This window comes from Syngnathoides biaculeatus, chromosome 3, assembly GCF_019802595.1.
Source record: "Syngnathoides biaculeatus isolate LvHL_M chromosome 3, ASM1980259v1, whole genome shotgun sequence".
NCBI lineage: Eukaryota > Metazoa > Chordata > Actinopteri > Syngnathiformes > Syngnathidae > Syngnathoides > Syngnathoides biaculeatus.
In genome coordinates this window covers 37,451,934-37,471,959 of record NC_084642.1, presented here as the reverse complement: position 1 = coordinate 37,471,959, position 20,026 = coordinate 37,451,934, and the positions used below count along the sequence as shown (strand labels likewise).

The window sequence follows — 20,026 nt, the reverse complement described above, 5'->3', positions numbered from 1 at the left end:
ACATATCCATCTATCAACTACATTTACAATATTAAATATGTTGTTGAAGAAATAATATACCTGTCGTCGTCACTAGAGATCGAGCCTTCGCACAATATACAAATCTAACTAAAAAATACCAAAACCGAATGTTAAATGAAATGACTTATAACCTCTTCTACATTGCTGTATTGCAAAATATACATCATATCACGTGGCTACAATGAAAGCAGGGGTTGAGTCGTTTAACACCTTCTATTTCTTGTCCTCTACTTTTGGAAAGAACGCGAAAATTAAGTGCAACATGTCAAGTGAAATTACTGTATGACCTGTTAGTTCAGGAATGTCCAATAGTTCTTGAATGCGTCTATAAATTGGACGTTACTCGGGTGACGTAGTTTGGGCTTCCTGAAAGTTGAGTTGATATGGTAACTGTGGTTTCTCGTGTTACAGTTGCATTAGCTATGGGATGCTAACAGCCGGATGTCTATGGCTGCATGTCGACTTGCAAAATGATCAAGACAGAAAGAATTCTCCATTTGAAGAGCAGTAGGGGACGAAAAGTTCGTGTGGTCCGCGAACATTACGTGAGGGACCGAGTGCCATGCTACAGCGCGCTTTGTCAAGCCTACTGTGACAACGGTAACCGTCATGTAAACGGTCTTATTTTTGGCAGATATACATACATCCAATCTGAAATTTTAGCTGATTATCATGACTATTAGAAACCCAATTAAATTGAACTGGCAGCCTCACAGAGGCAAGGTTACCGTAGCATACTAGTTTATTAAATGCAGTGTTTTCAAGGTTTTCCAGATGGACAACACCAGCGTTGTTTGGTAATTTATAAGATGGCTATTGTTATTTCTATTCTTTCTCATAGCAGTTAAACCTGCAAATACCAACACATTCATGATAGAACGCCTGGGCGGCACGTTGAACCACTGGTTAGTACGTCTGCTTCACAGTTCTGAGGACCTGGTTTCTGATCTCGGCCCCGCCGATATGGCGTATGCTTGTTCTACCTGTCTACGTGGGTTTTCTCTTGGTCCTAGGGTTTCCTCCCACATCCCCAAGATATGCATGGTAGGTTAATTGAAGACTGTATATTGTCCGCAGTTGTGAATGTGAGTGCGAGTGGTTGTTAATATGTGCCCTAAGATTGTCAGGCAAAACAGTTAGTTCAGCGTGTACCCTGCCTTTCGGACGAAGTTAGCTGGAATAGGCTATAGAACTCCTGCCACCTGTGTGAGGATAATCGACTCAGAAAATGGGTATTTAGCACTGCAATTGGTTGGCGACCGATTCAGCGTGTACTTCGGTTCCTGTCCTAAGATAGCTGGGTTGCCTCCAGTATGACCGCAACCCTTGTGAGAGTTTAAGTGGAATGTAAGAATGGGGCGGAGGGTGAATATATATATATATAAGGGTGGCTGGAGTTTGGATGTTCTCCCCGTGCCTGCGTGGGTTTCCTCTGGGCACTCCGGTTTCCTCCCACATTCCAAAAACATGCAACATTAATTGAACTCTCTAAAATTGCCCCTAGGTGTGATTGTGAGTACAGCTGGTTGTCTCTATGTGCCCTGCGATTGGCTGGTTCAGGGTGTACCTCCCCTCCAGCCCGTTGACAGCTGGGATAGGCTCCAGCACTCCCCGCGACCCTCGTTAGGATTAGCGTCACAGAAAATAGATAGATGGATATATATATATATATTATTGTAGCTAGAAAAGGCAATAAAAGCTAGTATTTGCATTTATATTTTATTAAGGCATTGCTTTTACAAAAAGCTGTATTGGATGATAAAAGTAATGTTTTTAACATTAAGGAACACATTTGATCAAAAATGTAAATAAAGGATTGTGTCAGCCATGTTGTCATGGGTGTAGTATAGAGAAATCCATCCATTTTATTTCACTTATCCAGGGTCAGGAGCAGAATCTTAAGCAAGGCAGCTCAGACTTCCCTCTTTTCAACCACATAGTTGATTTTCTCCTGGGGAATCCAAGCCCAGCCTGAAGACATACCAGCATTTCCTGGGTCATCCCCAGGACCTCCTTTCAATGCGAACACCAGAGAGGCATTCAGGGTGCATCCTGATGAGATTCCTGAGCCCCTTTATATAGGTCCGCTTGATTCAAAGGGGCATCAGCTTGACTCTCTCGGGTGAATGAGCTTATAACCGTATCTCGAAAGCCTTCTTTATATTCGCGTGGCCAAGGACCCCGCTGATGGCACTGTGGCTAGCCTGTGTGCAGTTTGGCTTTATACTCGAGCAGAACTCTTGCTGTTTTGAAAATGTGCTGCAGTTCGTTTCCAAGTCAGAGATGTTGCTACAGCTGGTATTGACTAGGACACCAGTGGGTGGGGTTTCCTCTGCATTTTATGGCCATTTCAAACAGCTATTTTTACTTTCCAGAACAAGAAACAAAGGAACAACAATGGCGACCATGAAACGGTGTCTGCTAGAACAGATGGCCCTAGATGAGCAGATGATACATTTAATTACACTGCAAAATCGTTCAAGAAGGCAGAAGCGCAGGTCGTATGTGCAGGGTTCGCACACGGCCCTAAAAGTCCCTAAAAAAAACCTAAATTTTCGAAGGTGCATTTAGGGGCTCCTAAAAGTCCTTAAAATCCGCGAAAACCGGTCAAGCCCCTAAAAAGGCCAAAGGAGGACCTCTACCGCCAAAATTCTCCCTAAAAAATAAATTAAATCTTTTATGTAAAAAAAAATAGCGATCCGTCTGGCGTCCAAATCAGCCGGAAATTGTCAACGGAAGTCACCGTGTTGACAACTTGTCGCCATCTTGTCGATATTCCAATGTTTGTTTCCGTGAGTAGGCATTTCACTTCGTCTTCGTTACGACGTAGCGGAGTTCTTTCATCGATCCAACTTGTATCACGGGGATGTGCATTTTTCAAGAAGCTTGGGTTGAAAGTAAGGATTGTGGGAGGTGGGTTCGTCGAGATCCAAAAGATCGGCACATGTTTTACTGCCATCTGTGCAAGCAGAGTTACCAGCTTGAAAAGATGGGCGTCAAAGCGCTGGAGTCGCACCGGATAAACAGGAGACACGCTGATTTGGCGAAGACTCTCTCATCTTCCGTTGGTATGAGTCTGTTTCTAAAATATCAAGATAGTGAAGCATCAACTTCAGGCAGTGGTACTAGCAGTGCAAGTGTACTAGGGATCGCAAAAAAACGCTTACTTTCATAACCGGTTTTAACCAAACAGTTGTAGCAAAAAAAAAAAACGATTAACTGGTTTTCAAACCGGTACCATAGTGGTGTTTACATAATTCACCGGCGGGACCTCGAGTTGGGGTGCGGGGTTCCGCACAGACTGTTTTTGTTGTTGCTCTTCTGGAGTGACGAGTTCAGAGTTCCCCCCGTTATGCGAGTAGTGTTTTGATGTCTGCCAATAAAACAAGTTTTGTTCCTGTGTCCGACACTCCGCCTCCGGCTCCTTTTCTCCGGAGCTACACAATCGATCGTTAATTTACTCCGCGGTAATGGGGTAGTTTGTATACAATATTGACAAACAAGCTTGTTGAATATGGCTTTCAACAACTCACTCGGTATACTTTCATGCCCTTTCTGAAAGTATACCGAGCGTTTCCTCGATGCCATGTTTGATGTTTTTTTGATTTAACTGAATGTTCTTTTGAGTCCCAACTTTACTCTAACAGCGAAACTTGAAAAAAGTGGAAATTATGTTGAAAAAATAGAGCAATGTGGAATACCGGTTCCGATCCCTAATGCGCACCTACAGTTGTCCAGCCAGAAGTCAGGCTTTATGAACGTAGTTCAATACACGAAGACGGACTCGTTAAAGGCAGAGATCGTGTGGACTTTAAAAGTGATGTGCAGCCATTTCAGTTACAAATCTTGTGAAAATAATTCGAAAGTGTTTGCAGTCACGTTCCCAGACAGTGACATTGCTAAAAAGTACCACTCTGGGGAAAGGAAGACTTTGTACCTGGCTACGTTTGGCATCGCTGCCCACTTTTCATCTCTTCTGCCTCAAAGCCAAAAAAGCCAGAATTGAGACTGACATATCTACGCTTATTGTGAAGGCTGACAGGCTGTGTGAGGAGGCAGGAGAAAAGAGGAATCTGAGGTTTATCACCGAGGCCAATGCACTCAGAGGCAGAGCAAAGGACAAGAGACCCACTTTGGCACCTCTGCAGCAACAAATAGAGGAGGCACTGGGTAGGCTCAAGGAGCTAGAGTAGGGGTGCTGAAACAGACATCAGTAGAAGACATTTGTGTATATAGTTGCAATTGTAGTTAGAATCTGTTTTTCTGTATACTGTTATGTGAAGACGTTGACAATGGTCATATCACTGAGAACTACCACAAGGGGCGACAGGTGATCACTGTCACAGGTACTGAGATACTGGAACATTTGATGAACCAAGAATGGTTGATGGCACCATTGGGTGAGTCTTTTTTCCTTACCCTTGATTTCCTACGATGGCCCTAAATTTTTCGTGTCGGCCCTAAATTTTTTCCGTGTCAGCCCTAAATTTTTCATGTCAGCCCCAAAGAATGCCCCTAAAAGGCCTTAATTTTTTTTGGTCAGACTGAGTGTGAACCCTGTATGTGGAACCAAGGGGAATGCTGAGTATGTCTGAGTATGTGACTAAAACTGACCAATCACGAGAGATGATCTCTGCAGCAATCTATGTCCAGCAACGATTGTGCGAATCAAGTGCTGCATAGGGACCACATGGCCCAAATCATTTCTGAGTTTTATATTTTAGTTTTCTATTGTAGTTATGTTTATTTTGTTTTTAATTTAGTTAGGTTATATTAATCCAGTAAGTTATTTTAAGGCCATCCCCAATCACACACCACACCTGTACATTCTTCAAGTGTGTGTGTGTGCGCGTGTGTGTGTGTGTGTGTGTGTGTGTGTGTATATATATATATATATATATATCGAAATATTAAAGGCAGCTGATTATACTATTATAGTATTACTTGATCTATATCTAAGATAGTGAACAATGTGGTCGAGTGTATCAATACGACGCGACGTCACAAGTTTGAGACTTAAACGTTAATAGTAATTACTCCAGATCAACTTCTTTAACATGTTTTGCTGTACAGTGTAGAAATTCTTGGATATATTTTCGTGTATATTCTATAGCTATACTATATGTATACTGTGGGGAAAAGGACAATTTTAGATTTATTTTTACTGAATAGTTCACTTAAATAATTTGTCTTGAGATAAGATGGCATATTTTAAGCATATTTTAATGACAAATATGATTTTGTGTTATGCAGTGATAGGGGGATTGGGGAAAAAAATCTGGGCTTGGCCCTTGGGAACTTCTGCCCAATTTTTTTTTTTTTTTTTTTTTGGTCAGGACTTAAGAATTTTACTTTCAATTTTTGTCTGAATTTTGTTCACAGATATCGCCAGAATGCACCAAAGCCATCAATTTAAAAAAGAACCCCCCACCCCAACCCCGGACCCCTCCCCCAGTGCTCGCATTTGTATTTTCAGGAATTTTCACGAAAGTCCGCATTCATCTCTAATGCCAACACCTACTGAGTGCCTCTCGCCATGGGCATTTCCAGAGTTTGAGAGAGTCCAATTCCCTTAAAGAAGACTGGTACCAGAGCCTAACCTTTATTATGAAACAAGCTTGAGTATGTTATGTTGAACTTGCACACCAGCTGAAGCACTTTCCTTCTGTAGCCAAAGATCAGACCACCATGGTCCCTACCTGCAGTTGCCACCAAGCTCACATTGCATCCATGCTCCCTCCCATAGGTGGTTACCCCATGGGGTGGGGGACCTTAGTTTTCTCTTTGAGCTGTGCCCAGCTGAGCTCCATGGGTGCCAGGTATTCCCGTGTCTGGCCGAGGGAAAACATTTTCCATTGTTTGTATTCATCATAGGGGATCCTTGAATTGTGGTTTTGTCTGGTCCTTCACCTAGGACCTGTTTGCCATGGATAACCCTTGAGAACTTAGATCCTCAGATCAGTGGGGTACACAAACCCCCTCACCGTGATAAAGTGATGTAGTATAAAGACAGCTTAAAGAAAATGAATGTAATTATTGTTTGAGTTCTATATATTATTAAACAAGGTGGGGAAAAATGCTACCCTTCTGAATCACGTCTACCATTCCCAGGTGGGAAGGTGTTGCCAGGAGATTTAACACACTATGTGGTTCCTGATGTGGGAGTGGTAGTTGACTACCAGGAGATCTTGGAGATTAGGGAGCTGCAGGGGATCGTCTTTACCCAGACAGCCTGTCAAGCTGTCCATCACTGTAAAGGACGCAGGTGTGTACACTTAATTCTTTTCCAATCTACAGTTTAACGACAGATCAACAACAGAATGGTCTCTTTGAAATTACATACGCAACCCTTTGTATAGGATTTTTGTAGATTTTTATTCGGATAGCCAGTGGGAAAATCGATTCTTTGAAAGAGGCAGTTGTCAGAAATTCGTTATTATTGCTGAGTTTTGTGCATGCATTGCTTGGTGATTCTACAAAATTTTTATTTTGCTTTGAATGACAGCCAGTGGGGAAAATGAATTCTTTGAAAGTTGCAGTTGTTGTAAAGTTTTGTGCATGCATTGCTTGGAGAAGGTTGAACTTTGTTTATTGTACATTAGGCTCCTAGTTGGCCAGAAAATGGGTCCTCGGTAAGATGTGTTGGTTTTGTACACAACAGAGGATAGTTTTTTTCTTTTAACATTGCTGCCTGCCTGTGTTTGTGATGAAAATATCAGGCAGATACATCCCAGGCTGTAAATTTCAGACAGACTGAGTTGGTCCCAATTATTGCTGTTTTGTGCATGCGTTGTTTTATGTACGTATATATGTATGTTCCATTGGCCAACTTGTTGGGAAACTACGGCGTCCTTCAATTTTTTTTTTAAATACATGTATTTATTGAACATATTAAATTTATTTAAAAAAACGACACAAAAAGACATCTTCGGAATGATGTTTGTTCAGAGCAATATTTTTTTACGTTTATGAAGTAATTGTATAGTTATGTACAGCTCTTGACCTCTGAGAGGTAGTGTGGTGCACGCAATGAGATACACACTTGGAATAACAGAGAAAGTAGAAGTTAACGATCAAATGTTTTTCATTTAACATCTTTTCATAGAGTTTGAGTAATATAGGCGGAAGGATTGTTATATTGCCTGTTTGTATTTCTTTATATAGTGTTAACCTTTACTGGTACGGTCACCTGACCGTGGTCAGGAGACACTGGGGAGACACCTTCTCCAGGACCGAGGTTGTCCTCCTTGGAGTTAACTCCCTTCTTCATTGCACTGCTGATCTAGGTGGCAGGAACAATAATGGCACAAAGCACCGATTTGCTGCTGGAAGATATTACTCGAGAAAAAAAAGTCTGTAATGTATTTGGCCATTCAATAGCTTTATTTTGTTATGAGTTTAGTTTTACAGTGAACTAAAATTGTAGTGTCAATAAATGACTTTGAGCATGCAACATTCACTCTCATTCCTACTGTTAACATCTTAGCATTCTGTTTTAGCAATCACGTGGAATCCTCAAGCCATCCAGGCAATGATTGATAGAAGTGCTGAAGTATGGAAGGAACTGATTGTTAGAGTGTTAAAATCGAGATTTGAAGATCCAGTCTGATCGAGACGATTTTCTGGACATCGAACCGATTTCCCATTTAAAAGATCGAATTGGGACACCTATAATATAAAGTGTGGAATAGTAAAATTTAGAAAGTAGCCTAACTTAAGTATTACAATCCACTATACACTAAAGATTATTGGTTTGCTTGGCTTGTTATTTTTCCCTCAGAAATGATCATTTGGTTGAAATGAGAACTGTGATCCTTCATTTTTTTCAAGTCAAATAATTTCCTAGCCAACACCTGGATAAAGTTGTTGGTACATCTCTGTTGATGAAAGATAAACCCACAGTGGTCACAACAATAGCTTGATTCAGTTTCTAATACATAAAAATGTAATGAAAATTAACCAATTAAAATCAGACATTGGTTTTGAATTGTGATTCACCAACTCACGAAACTGCCTACAGCCTTAATATTTTGAGACCTGGCTGCACCAGTTGTCTCAGATTTGAAGAGTGCTTTTTTTCCAGACAGTATGATTCAGCTCCTTCCCCAGATGTTTACTATGAAATGAGGACAGTGGGTGAGAGGAGGATGCACGAGATGGGATTAGAGTGAAAAAGATGACATGCTGTGGCGACCCCTAATGGAACAAGCCGAAAGAAAAAGACGTGTATCCTGTCAATTAAAAACTGTATAATCACATTGTGATAATCCCTCCATCCATCCATTCTCTTAACTGCTGGTTCTCACTTGAGTCGCAGGCATGGTTGAGCCTATCCCTGCTGACTCTGGGTGAGAGGTAAGTTTCATTCAGCCGCACGGCACATACTATATAATTAAACAACATTTAGAGTTTTCAATGGACTTATCATGCATGTTTTGCGGATGTGGAAGGAAACCGGAGTACCCGGAGGTTACTCACGCAGAGGCAGGGAGATTATGGAAACTTCACAAAGGCTGATGGCGCGGAGCTCCGGAAAAAAATCTTCTCAAAGCACTATTAAATGAGAGAGGATTTAACATCACATTGTCAAAATAGAGTACATATTACATGACCTATTGGATACATTGTTCATGCAAAGTACTGGATTTCCCCTTTTAAGTTAAAGTTTTAGCTAAAAGTGAACTATAGAATTGTTAAGTAATTAGCGACTATTTTATCACATCAAATTGTTTATATGTGCAATTTTTAACTTGACTTCCTATTTTAAGATGGTAGCTTAAATAGTTTATATATAGCTCCAGTGTGTAGGCTTTATTTTGAAGCTTACACACTGGAGCTCAACATTTTGGCACAAGAGGTGACATCACACACCACCGGTGAAAAAAGGCAAAATGAGTCAAATAATTTGAACCCGTGTCCTCGGAACTGTCAGGCAGATATGCTAACCATTCATCAACCGTTCTTTGGTTACAAATTAAAAGTAAAAAAAAGTTACAAGTAAAAAAAGCCCTACTCGTACTATACGTTTGGTTTGTTCTGTCACCAGAGATGAGAATTGCTCAGATTTTTCTGATTTTGAGTCAATTCTGTTATTGATTTTCATTCAGACAATAGGAGAACAAACAGCTCGATGAGCATAAACTGTTTAGTTCAAAACTAACATAACTTTAAAAGCACAGCAGTAATGTCCAAAGAAGCCCACAACTTGGGCTCCTGAATGGGATACCAGGGGATTCTCATAGAAAATGTTTTGAAAACAAATATCGGAATCAGCTTTAATGGACAAGTATGTAGCATTACACAAGGAATGTCTCCGCCAGTCAGTGCCACCCTGGTACGACATTCATGTTTAGTACTGAGAAGAAGAACAAACATACAAGAACAATTGACATTCACTGAAAAGGAACTATTCCTCAGAAGTCACAGTTGTGCAAGATGCAGAGTCTTCTAGCATTTAGAGCAGTAAAGAGTGCGTCAATACCCCACATTGTTAAGCTTATACAGACTGCCTTTACCCGTTCGTGGTTTACCATTTTAGTCCAGTGCAATGACAATTGCGCAAAGGGAGCAGTTTAAAGTGACGGATTGTGCAATAGTCTACAGTATATATTACTAATACTCGGGGCTCAACATTAACTTTTGCAGCTACTCACCCTTTTGGGCAAGTGAATCAAAATCGCACTTGCCCAATCCGAAAGCCCACTTGCCATAGTTTTCAACAAATATTACATGCTTTTATAGCAACTGATGATAATCCCTACATCATATAAAATATAATATAGGTTTTGTTATCATTTATTGCACTTATGTGACAAAAAATAAATACAATAATAAAAACAAAAATTTTAAAAATGTTAAACGTTTGGCACAATAACAAATGACTAAATAAAAAGACTAAAGAATGACTTTTAGCAAAGGACAAGTGGAAAAAAATACGAAATGTTTTTATTGATCTGGAAATCTAGCAAGTCATCTCCCTCAGCACAACTCAATAGGAACTATGAATTGCCAATCAGTGTGTAATTTCAAACATGTGGATTTGTTTACAACACTGACAGGGTGCCGCTTAATATGTCAGCCAGTTTTCCCTTTTGTGTGTCGCTGTTTCATCAGAATATATACAAATGAATAATTGTCATGTCAAAATATTGTCATCGATGACAGCAATTATCTTCTTTCCGATGAAAATTGACTGGAAATTGTACGGCCAAGAGTCTTCTTCCTTTCCTTTCGGCTAGTCACGTTAGGGGTCGCCACAGCGTGTCATCTTTTTCCATTTAAGCCTATCTTGTGCATCTTCCTCTCTAACACCCACTGTCCTCATTTCCTCCCTCACAACATCCATCAACCTTTTCTTTGGTCTTCCTCGCACTCTTTTGCCTGGTAGCTCCATCCTCAGCACCCTTCTACCAATATACTCACTCTCTTGCCTTCTGAACATGTCCAAACCATCGAAATCTGCTCTCTCGAATCTTGTCTCCAAAACAACTAACTTTGGCTGTCCCTCTAATGAGCTTATTCCTAATCCTATCCAACCTGCTCACTCCGAGCGAGAACATCAGCATCTTCATTTCTGCTACCTCAAGTTCTGCTTCCTGTTGTTTCTTCAGTGCCACCGTCTCTAATCCGTACATCATTGCCAGCCTCACCACTATTTTATAGACTTTGCCCATCATCCTAGTGGAGACTCTTCTGTCACATAGAACACCACTATGCTTGGACTCATTTCTTCACTGCCTTGCCACACTCTCCGTTGCTCTGTATTGTTGACCCCAAGTATGTTAAGTCGTCCACCCTTGGTATCTCTTCTCCCTGGAGCTTCACTCTTCCCCCACCGCCCCTCTCATTCATGCACATGCACATATGAAGAGTTTGTTTTCAAAATGAGACATATCCGTTTTTTTTTCATTTTGAGATAAGGGCTTGGTATTGAAGTGAAAACTCTCTCTAACTATTGGGGGATGGAAAGAGATGCTAAAAAGTAACTAAACACCATACTACAAAAAAATATTGGCTTTAATATTCACCGATTTTTTTTTTTTTTTTTTTTTTTTTTTTTTTTTTTATGATGACAAATTTCGTTTTTTCTCCAAAATGAGACATATCCAAACATTGTATTCTTGGCAAAGTGAGACATATCCAAATTTCGACTTAAACCTTCAGGAGCAGCTGTATTTTTTTTTTTTTTTAAATCAGTTGCTTTTGATAGGCAATCATGAAAACTATTTGCCTTTTAACATTTCAAGCATTTTAAAATAATATTTAAGACCATGACCACCACATTTAGAGAGTTAGGTATCAGTTTCAAACTCACAAATTCACTGTTTGAAATCTGACTCTTTCTTTTGATTTTATTTATAGCTGTCGCTGTCGGGGGAAAGAACACTGCAGAATAGGATACAAGTCTGTAGTAATAATAACAGTATTCATAATGCTCATAGACAGAATTTGAATCTACTCCAAGGGTGTTGATTTCCTTTTAATGTCAACTTTTCTTAAGTCATAGCCGATGACTTTCCTCATAAAAAATGGCAAAAAAAAAGATTGCATAGAATTATAAATATGTATTCATTCATTAATGATCGTTGGTGAAATATTTTGAACAACAAAATTACTATTCAAGCATTACACAATCATAGACAAAACAGTATGTTTATTACATTCAGATGCAATGGTACTTGGATGAGAACTGAAGTATTAAATTGCAATAATTTCATAAAGAATTAAAATTAAATGGGAAAAGCACCCTCACAATGGGACAACCTGCAAGTAAACCAGCACAATCACTGATTAATTTATTCGATATTATTAAACATTGATAAACAAAATACAAGACTTAGTTCAGCTTGAAAGCAAGAAACACTGTAAAGATAAAATCGACAAAAATGCATGCCAAGGATCCAAATAAAAAAACATGGTAAAATGTATCACATGGCAAAACAATGAAAAGGTTTGCTACTGACTGTACTGGATATTTTTCAGTGTAAACAAAAACAATCTACAAAGATCAAAAGTCTTTATTTTCTTTCAGTTCATAAGTAGAAAAGAAACATTACTGATTCACACATCAGTAGTTTCTATTAAAAATAGAATTCATGTAAAAGAAAATCCAAATGTGATAAAGGAAACAATAGGTCAACTTCACAAAGAGAAAAAATAGGGTCTACTATCATAGCAAGCGCTTCTTCTTTTCTGACCCCGTTTCCGCTGGGTTTCTTTTCCTTCCCAGCTTCATTCTCTCCGGTGTCTCGTACATAAAATCAAACTCGGCATTAGCATTTCTCTCAAACGTGGGCGCAGCCATTTTGGATGATGTTGTGGAAGATACCGGAACTTCCCTCTAGACGAATTCTGATTGGATCCTGCTTGCTTCAGCAGCGCACGCTGATTGAACGAAATTATGTCGCATTTTGCTCTAAATAAGATCTCGATATGTCGCATTTTGAAATAAAACGTGATCTTCCTTGGCTGATATAGAACGATATGTCGCACTTTCAACAAAAATCAGAGTATCCCGATAACTACCATTCAGAGCTGGATAATTTTGGCGCGAGTTTCGTAAATCTGAAAAAATGCCTATGTCGCGTTTTGAAAACAAACTCTTCATATATTCTGTTTTACTTTGACTAATCTTCATTCCTCTCCTTTTCAGTGCGTGCCTCCATCTTTCTAATATTTCCTCCACCTCCCTGCTTGCACTGAACATCACAATGTCATCTGCGAACATCACGGTCCAAGGAGAATCCAGTCTAACCTCATCTGTCAGCCTATTCTTTACTACTGCAAACAGGAAGGGGCTCAGGACGGATCCCTGATGCACTCCCACTTCCACCTTAAATTCTTCTGACACACCCACAGCACCTCTCACCACTGTTCTGCTGTCCTCATACACGTCTTGTACTCTTCTAACATATCTCTCCGCCACACCAGACTTGCCCATCCAGTACCGCAGTTCCTCTTTTGGTACTCTGTCATAGGCTTTCTCTAGGTCGACAAAGACACAATGCAGCTCATTCTGACCTTCTCTGTACTTTTCCACGACCATCCTCAAGGCAAATAATGTATCTGTGGTATTCTTTCTAGGCCTGAAACCATACTGTTGCTTGCATATACTTACTTCTGACCTGAATCTCATCTCCGCTACTCTTTCCCATTTCATTTCATTCTTTCATTGTGTGGCTCATCCTCTTTTTTCCTCTGTAGTTTTCACAGTTCTGAATGTCGCCTTTATTTAAAATGGGAACTAGTACACTTTTCCTCCACTCTTCTGGCATCTTCTCTCCCGCTAGTATTCTATTGAATAAGTTGGTCAAAATGTCCACAGCCACCTCTTCAAATTGCTTCCATACCTCCACTGGTATGTCATCAGGACCAAGTGTCTTTCCATTTTTCATCCTGTTCAGTCCCTTTCTAACTTCCCCCTTACTAATCATTGCCACTTCCTGGTCATTCATGTTTGCCTCTTCTACTCTTCCTTCTCTCCCATTTTCTTCATTCATTAACTTCTCAAAGTATTCTTTCAATCTACTTAGCACACTGCTGGCATCAAAATCAACATATTTCCATCACTATCCTTAATCACCTTTACTTGCTGCACATCCTTCCCATCTCTATCCCTCTGTCTGGCCAACCTGTAGAGATCCTTTTCTCCTTTCGTATCTAACCTGGTGTACATGCCGCCATTTGCCTCTCGTTTAGCCTTCGCCACCTCTACCTCTGCCCTACGACGCATCTCAATGTATTCCTTTCGCCTCTCCTCAGTCCTCTCTGTGTCCCACTTCTTCTTCGCTAATCTCTTTCCTTGAATGACTTCCTGTATTTTGGGGTTCCACCACAAAGTTTCCTTCTACCCTTTCCTACCAGAAGAGACCCCAAGTACTCTTGTGCCTGCCTCATTGAAAACGTTGCCAGTAATATTTCACTCTTGGTCTGGGAGCTCTTCCTGTCAGTCTAGACTGTCTCACCTCTTTCCGAAAAACCACACAACATGCTTCCTTTAAGTTTCACTACCTGAATCTCTGTTCTACCTTTTTGCCTTCTTAATCTTCCACCTGCTACCAGAGTCATTTTACACACCACCATTCTATGCTGTCGAGCCACACTCTTGCCCACCACTACCTTATACTTAGTATCCTCCTTCAAATTACGTGCCTCTACCTCCACTCTTGTAGGTCACTCTGTTCCACTCTCTTCTGGAAATAAGTGTTTACCACTACCAATTCCATCCTTTTTGCGAAGTCCACCACTATCTGACCCTCAAAGTCACCCTTCATCGCGCCATCACCGTTTCTGTCGCCAACATGGCCATTGAAATGACAGCACTTATCATTTGTCTAAAAAAAAATATATAACTACGTCGGACTTTCTTACCTCAGATTTTCCTTGAGTTGTATTTCGATGTTCAACTATTACTATTCTATAGTACTATCTATCTAGTCCAGGGGTGCCCAGACGGAGGGGGCTGAAGTTTTATTTTATTTTTTTATTTTTTTTTTTAGAATGACCATTGATGAAATAGAAAGATCTTTGTGACTTGCTCAATCAACTACAAAAATGCAAAACATATTTATTTTAAAGTAGTTTGAGGATTCTTTGTGTAAATTTGTTTGTTTGCCTTGCGATAACCCCACATGCCAATATTACACAACATACTTAACTATGAACGTTTTTCGTTTTCTGAGTTCACGTTGATGATCACAAAACACCATACGAATGAAAATGCACACCTGGGCTATGTCACTCATGTCAGATTCGTCCAACTGCAGTAAGACACACTCACAATCTGCGATGTCCTGCCACATAAGTTCACAGCCATGGCTTCACAGCACCGCGTAATTGTACTCCTTGACAGCTGTAGAGCTTTTATTGAAGATATTTCCGCTTTATTTTCAAAAGATCGGAACAATGAGTCAGCTATGCTTTTTTTACCATCTCTTCATCTTGGAAGGACTTCTTGTTATTAATGGTGATGTGACAAACCCGGAACGATGCTTCTGTGACTGCTGTGCGGCCAGTTGGGATTTTACTCCGTTCACTTCTCTCATTCTCAGCTTGCTTTTCGGCGTAATGTCGGTGTTGTATTTTCCATAAACTGTTGAAAAATGCCGCTACACATTTCACTTCGCTGGCAGGTGAGGCAAACGTGCTTTGAAAATGACATCATGGAAAAAAAAAAAAAGTCCACCTCCCTCTCCGAGTGAAAGTGATACGTTTTTGTCTTTACTCCAGCCTCCACACTTATGTTTGATAAGATTTCTTTACTTTAAGAAATAAGCGAGGGCTTAAAATAGGGGGTAACTCGTTGACTAGCGTAAATATGGTTGACGTCTTTTTTTTTTTTCGGCACGCTGTCGCCGTCGACCAGAATTTCCCAGTCGATCGACACATTGAGTACACCTGATCTAGTCTATATTCTGCTATAACTAATACTAAACTATTCTTGGCCAAAGCACGAGGCGGCTATTACGCCGTAGAAGATAGTCATTGGCTTGTTCAGTCGAGCTCCAGCGAATCAGAAACTTGTATGTTAAGTTGTTGTTGTCCCGTTGTGTCACACGATGTCGGCCATGAATTATTAAAAACTATCAACTGGGACACATTTTTTTTAATAGATGCAAAATTACGATATTTCTGTGAAAATTTCCTCTTGCCCAATCGGGCAATCGTTAATGTTGAGCCCTGCGCACAGAGACTGACGACAGCTGCACTCACAATGACGCTTAAGGCCAATTTAGATTCCCCGATTAATGCATATTTATGTGGATGTGTGAGGAAACTGGAGGGCCCGAAGAAAACTTACAGAGGCACAGGAAGATCATGGAAACTCCACACAGCTGGAGCTTCGATTTCAACCCCAGACCTCAGAACTGTGAGGCCAACAGTCTAACGAATTGCGAAACGCATAGACTATGCCACCTATCTACAGTATTTCATCTCTATCAAATACTGTATGAGTTTTATTCGTTCTACCTTCACTTTCACAGACTGTGTTCTTCTAGGTCTCCTGGTCGTGCTGTTTGTAACATTTGGCTCTAGATGCTCTACCATTATGCTGTTCTACTGGCTTCTAGCTCTCGTCTGCCATTTTGAAATTTCATACTCAAATACAGATAGATATGAGATTAGCTTTCACTGTTATGTCGATGATACTCAGCTATGCATGCCATTAAAACATGCCAACTCCACCTAATTGCTGGAATCTGGAGATGTATCTCATTGAAATTACACCATAGATGTCTTGTAACTTAAAAAAAAAAAAAAAAAAAAATACGTACCCATCCTCGCTCTGAAATATAGGAAATCGGAACCACATTTTTTTTTTCAGTCCTAATGCCGGTATGCGTTTTGTGCTAAACATCACTTTGGCTAAGGACCCCCAAAATTACACCAACGAAGAGACACTCTTACAAAGCACAGGTTAAACTGCTAGCTGTCAGTTACCCGTAGAAACAAGGGAATCAAGCAGCCGCGAGAGAATTCAAGATCAACAAATCCATTGTGCTAAAGTTGACGAAGCAGGAAAACGGGGTTCGCCAGGTCAAAAAGACTAATCTGAGTTTCCATGTAAACACGGCACGATGGCCTGAGTTAGAACAACTCGACCAATGGATAAATGATCAAAGAACAAACAATCGCCATGAAAAAAATAAGCACAGCAAATCAACTCGGGACTTGCCATTATTCCGTGAGGCTTGACGAAGCGACTTAATTCGCTGGGCATCAATGTAAACAGGAAGTACAGAGTAATGTGAGCGGTGTGGGAGCAATGGATGAAAAATGGCGAACACAACTTTATTAAGAGACAGCGTCGGGTGAGTTGCACCCCAATTTGTGAATGGATTGTGGTTGCTTGGGCTAAGGTGTCTGCTTCCACTGTTTGAAAAGCTGGCATCATATTTGAGGAGCCGCTCAGCAACGACAATGACGAGAGGGAACTTGGTGTTTGATGGAGAACTTGCCAAGCTGTTTATTTTGGATAGAGAAGATAAGGACTTTGATAGATTCGTGGAAGAGGATGTATGTACATTGTCAAATACTTCAATAAAATACAACCAAACTCATTTTTGCTCTGGGTGCCTTTTTAAATAGCGTGCATGCATCCTACTGTATGTTCTAACCTAGTCTCGTTATATTTTATTGCTACATTGTTAAATAGTTCGATACAGTACAACTGAACTCACTGTTTACATTGTTATATACTTAAAGTGCCACTGACATCACTATATACATTTGTAGAATAGATATTATGAAAATTACGTGTTATATTGTTCATTTCAATGTCTATACGAAAAAATAAATATGAGTGGAGAGCGTGTCATTCATGCACAAAGTTGCGGAAGTCTCACTCAACATCCAAGTGGTAGCCATATTGCCTGCTACGTCATTTACAGCTGTCACACTGGTACAGTCGCCATTGAGAAGATGCTGTGCCATCTGCTATGGGAGACAAACGAGATTTTCGGATTTTTCTGACACCCCTTCTGACACGGAAGCTCTTTTTGAAGAAGAGAACTTATCACAATCGAGTGAAGTGACTGGGGCAATATTACCCCATCGTTTTGAGCCATATTTAGATGATATGCGGATCACTTCTAACTGACGGACTCCCCAACGGCATGTATGACAGTATGTAGTGTACTCAGCCTTGAGTGACAACGCCATAAAGCGGCCCGGCCCGGCTCGACTGCGAGCGTTGTCATCGCTGAAAGGAGGATTATGTCGTCCCCCCCTAAACTATTATTTATTTATGTCATTTGGAACCCACAAAGCTCTCGTCCTTTGCACCTGTGCAATCCATTTTTCACGGAGAACCGGGTCTTTTGGAAGCGGGTAGATTGAATCTGTCCTCCCGAATGTTCAAGCAGTATCCAGCAATACAACGAGCCGGCATTTTGGCTAACACGAAGGAACAAAACTCTACATTCCCGCAGGTAAAACTGGTATAAACACATGAACCCGCCTGAGTGGTTGTCTGCAAATAACATCACTTCCTGCTTCTTCTCCAAAACAAATCCCTTGAGAGGATTTTCATGGCGGGAATTATAAAAAGCTATATACATCAAAAACATTTTGTGTGGTGAAAAAATGGATGGGTCCATTCTGGCTGCCTTTTTTTTTTTTTTTTTTAAATAAAAAAATATACTAAAATTCATGCTTTTGGTGTCAGTTGGGCTTTAAATAAAGTACAACCAAACTCAGTTTTGCTCCCAGAGCCTTTTTAAATTGCGTGATTGCAGGCTACAGTATGTTTTAAGATAGTGTTGCTATATAGCCATATGCTTTGCGGTGCTAAACGTATGTAAAATGCGTTTAATGTGCATGTGTCAATTGTTTCTTGGCTCATCGTTTTGGTTGTTTTGTTGTCTGCTGGTTGTGCTGTTCTGTTTGCTGTGGTGTTTGGTAGGACACAGTGTGTGAGGTTGGCGTGTTGACTGGTGACTTGCTTGCACCTGTCATAGTGATTAAAAAAAAGTATATGCTGCAAAAATAAAGGGACAACTGTGCCTCACTGTCTCGTGAGCGCTACCATGCCTGCGCCCAATAATACAATGTGCTTTATATATGTGTTAAATACTGAAATTGCACCTGAAACTGAGAGACTGCCTTTTAATACAATGCGCCATATGGTCATTCTATTCTGTTGTATAATTTTTAGAATAGAAATTAACAATCTCTTATTTATTCACTTGTTAATTGTTAACCTGGAGGTATTACATTGAGATAAATGATAGACAGTGTTACTAACTCTAGATCTTATCTCTGCCATTGCGATTCTCCCCAGAGTAGATCAAAAGCACAAAATTGTCAAGTTTATTGAATGCCGTGTGTGCACAAATGCTTCTTCATATTCTTCTTGTTTCCTCCCTTTTGAGGAAATTTCCGCTCTGCAAGTGTTGGAAGTTACCCTGTCGTCATCCTATTTGTTGAAATGCAACCAAACTTTTGAACCTTTGTGTGGCATGAGTGCCATGTTTCTTGCTTAGCTACACTGCTTAATGAACCTATCACTCAAGTTACATTCCGTTTAGAGTGCGTTATTGGGTGTGTGAATTTTTTTGTCACCTCATACACACTACAACATTTTTCGTTTGGGGAGTATTGACATCCAGGGGACTTCAAATCGATTTATAAGATGATAAAAATAATAACAAAATCATTTAAAAAAAAAAAAAAAAGCCTGCTCAGTAACCTCAAAATAACTGGTCAGTTCCTGACAAGGCACATTTTAGCGTAATACAGGAAAAAAAATTTCGAGACTTCATTGTTGCAGTTAAAATTACTCTATCACATTGTGCCTGCATTAAAATGCATGTTTTTGGGGTTTTTTTGTTTTTTTTTGTAAAGACTGCATTTAATAAATTAGTCTTTTTATTTTTTTAAGTTGTGTGTTTACTGCTGCTTCTAGTGGAAACTTGGAAATCTTAGTTTGTGACATAGCCTACTCATACCACTTGCAGGCCAAGAATCTTATGAATGTCAACTGCTCCACACGTTGCGCAAGCTGTGCGATTACATTGCCCCTCCTAGAATCAATGTGAGAACCGCTTGGATAGTTGGCTAACCTTTCCAGGTAATCAGTTTTGAAATCAACGTTGAATCTCCCGAACCTCCACCTAGCCCCCCCCACCTTCTCTCTCACTAGCTTTTATCCCCTTTCTCTTCTGCCTTTTCTTCCTCTAGTTTCATTTTAATGCACTTTTTTTCCCAGACACAATTATACTTTTAGAATGTAAGAATTTTTTTAAGGTAACTGACAGGTTGGTATGATAGGATTTCTAGCGATGACTGAATAAGATCTGAGCTTCAGGTACAGCAAAGCCAACACAGCCCTTGAGCAAGAGTTGACAGCGGTCAACCTCATTAAAGCAGAGCTCTGCTGATGAAGCTAAATTGCATCTGGCCTGTGACTTGAAATGCCTCCCTCCAACACAAACATCCAGGAGTGCTGTTGACAAGGTTGATGAATATTGTAGAAATAAGGAGTCCCACATGACTGGTTTCATTC

General features: G+C 40.2%; 1 protein-coding gene across 13 annotated transcripts in view; it reads left to right on the top strand.

Moving 5' to 3' along the window:
- Positions 1-338: 338 nt before the first annotated feature.
- dis3l (DIS3 like exosome 3'-5' exoribonuclease) overlaps positions 339-20,026 on the top strand; it is a 63,893-nt gene continuing 44,205 nt past the window's right edge. For 3 of the 13 annotated variants that reach the window (XM_061815679.1, XM_061815678.1, XM_061815689.1), the window contains exons 1-2: positions 339-621; positions 6,133-6,286. In XM_061815679.1, coding sequence (XP_061671663.1) covers positions 477-621; positions 6,133-6,286 — 299 coding nt within the window. In that variant the 5' untranslated portion in view covers positions 339-476. Of the gene's footprint in view, positions 622-4,286; positions 4,422-5,403; positions 5,607-5,692; positions 5,841-5,935; positions 6,051-6,132; positions 6,287-8,130; positions 8,377-19,478; positions 19,592-20,026 lie in introns of those variants that run through there. The other 10 variants (XM_061815680.1, XM_061815682.1, XM_061815686.1 and 7 more) reach the window with 8 other exon arrangements.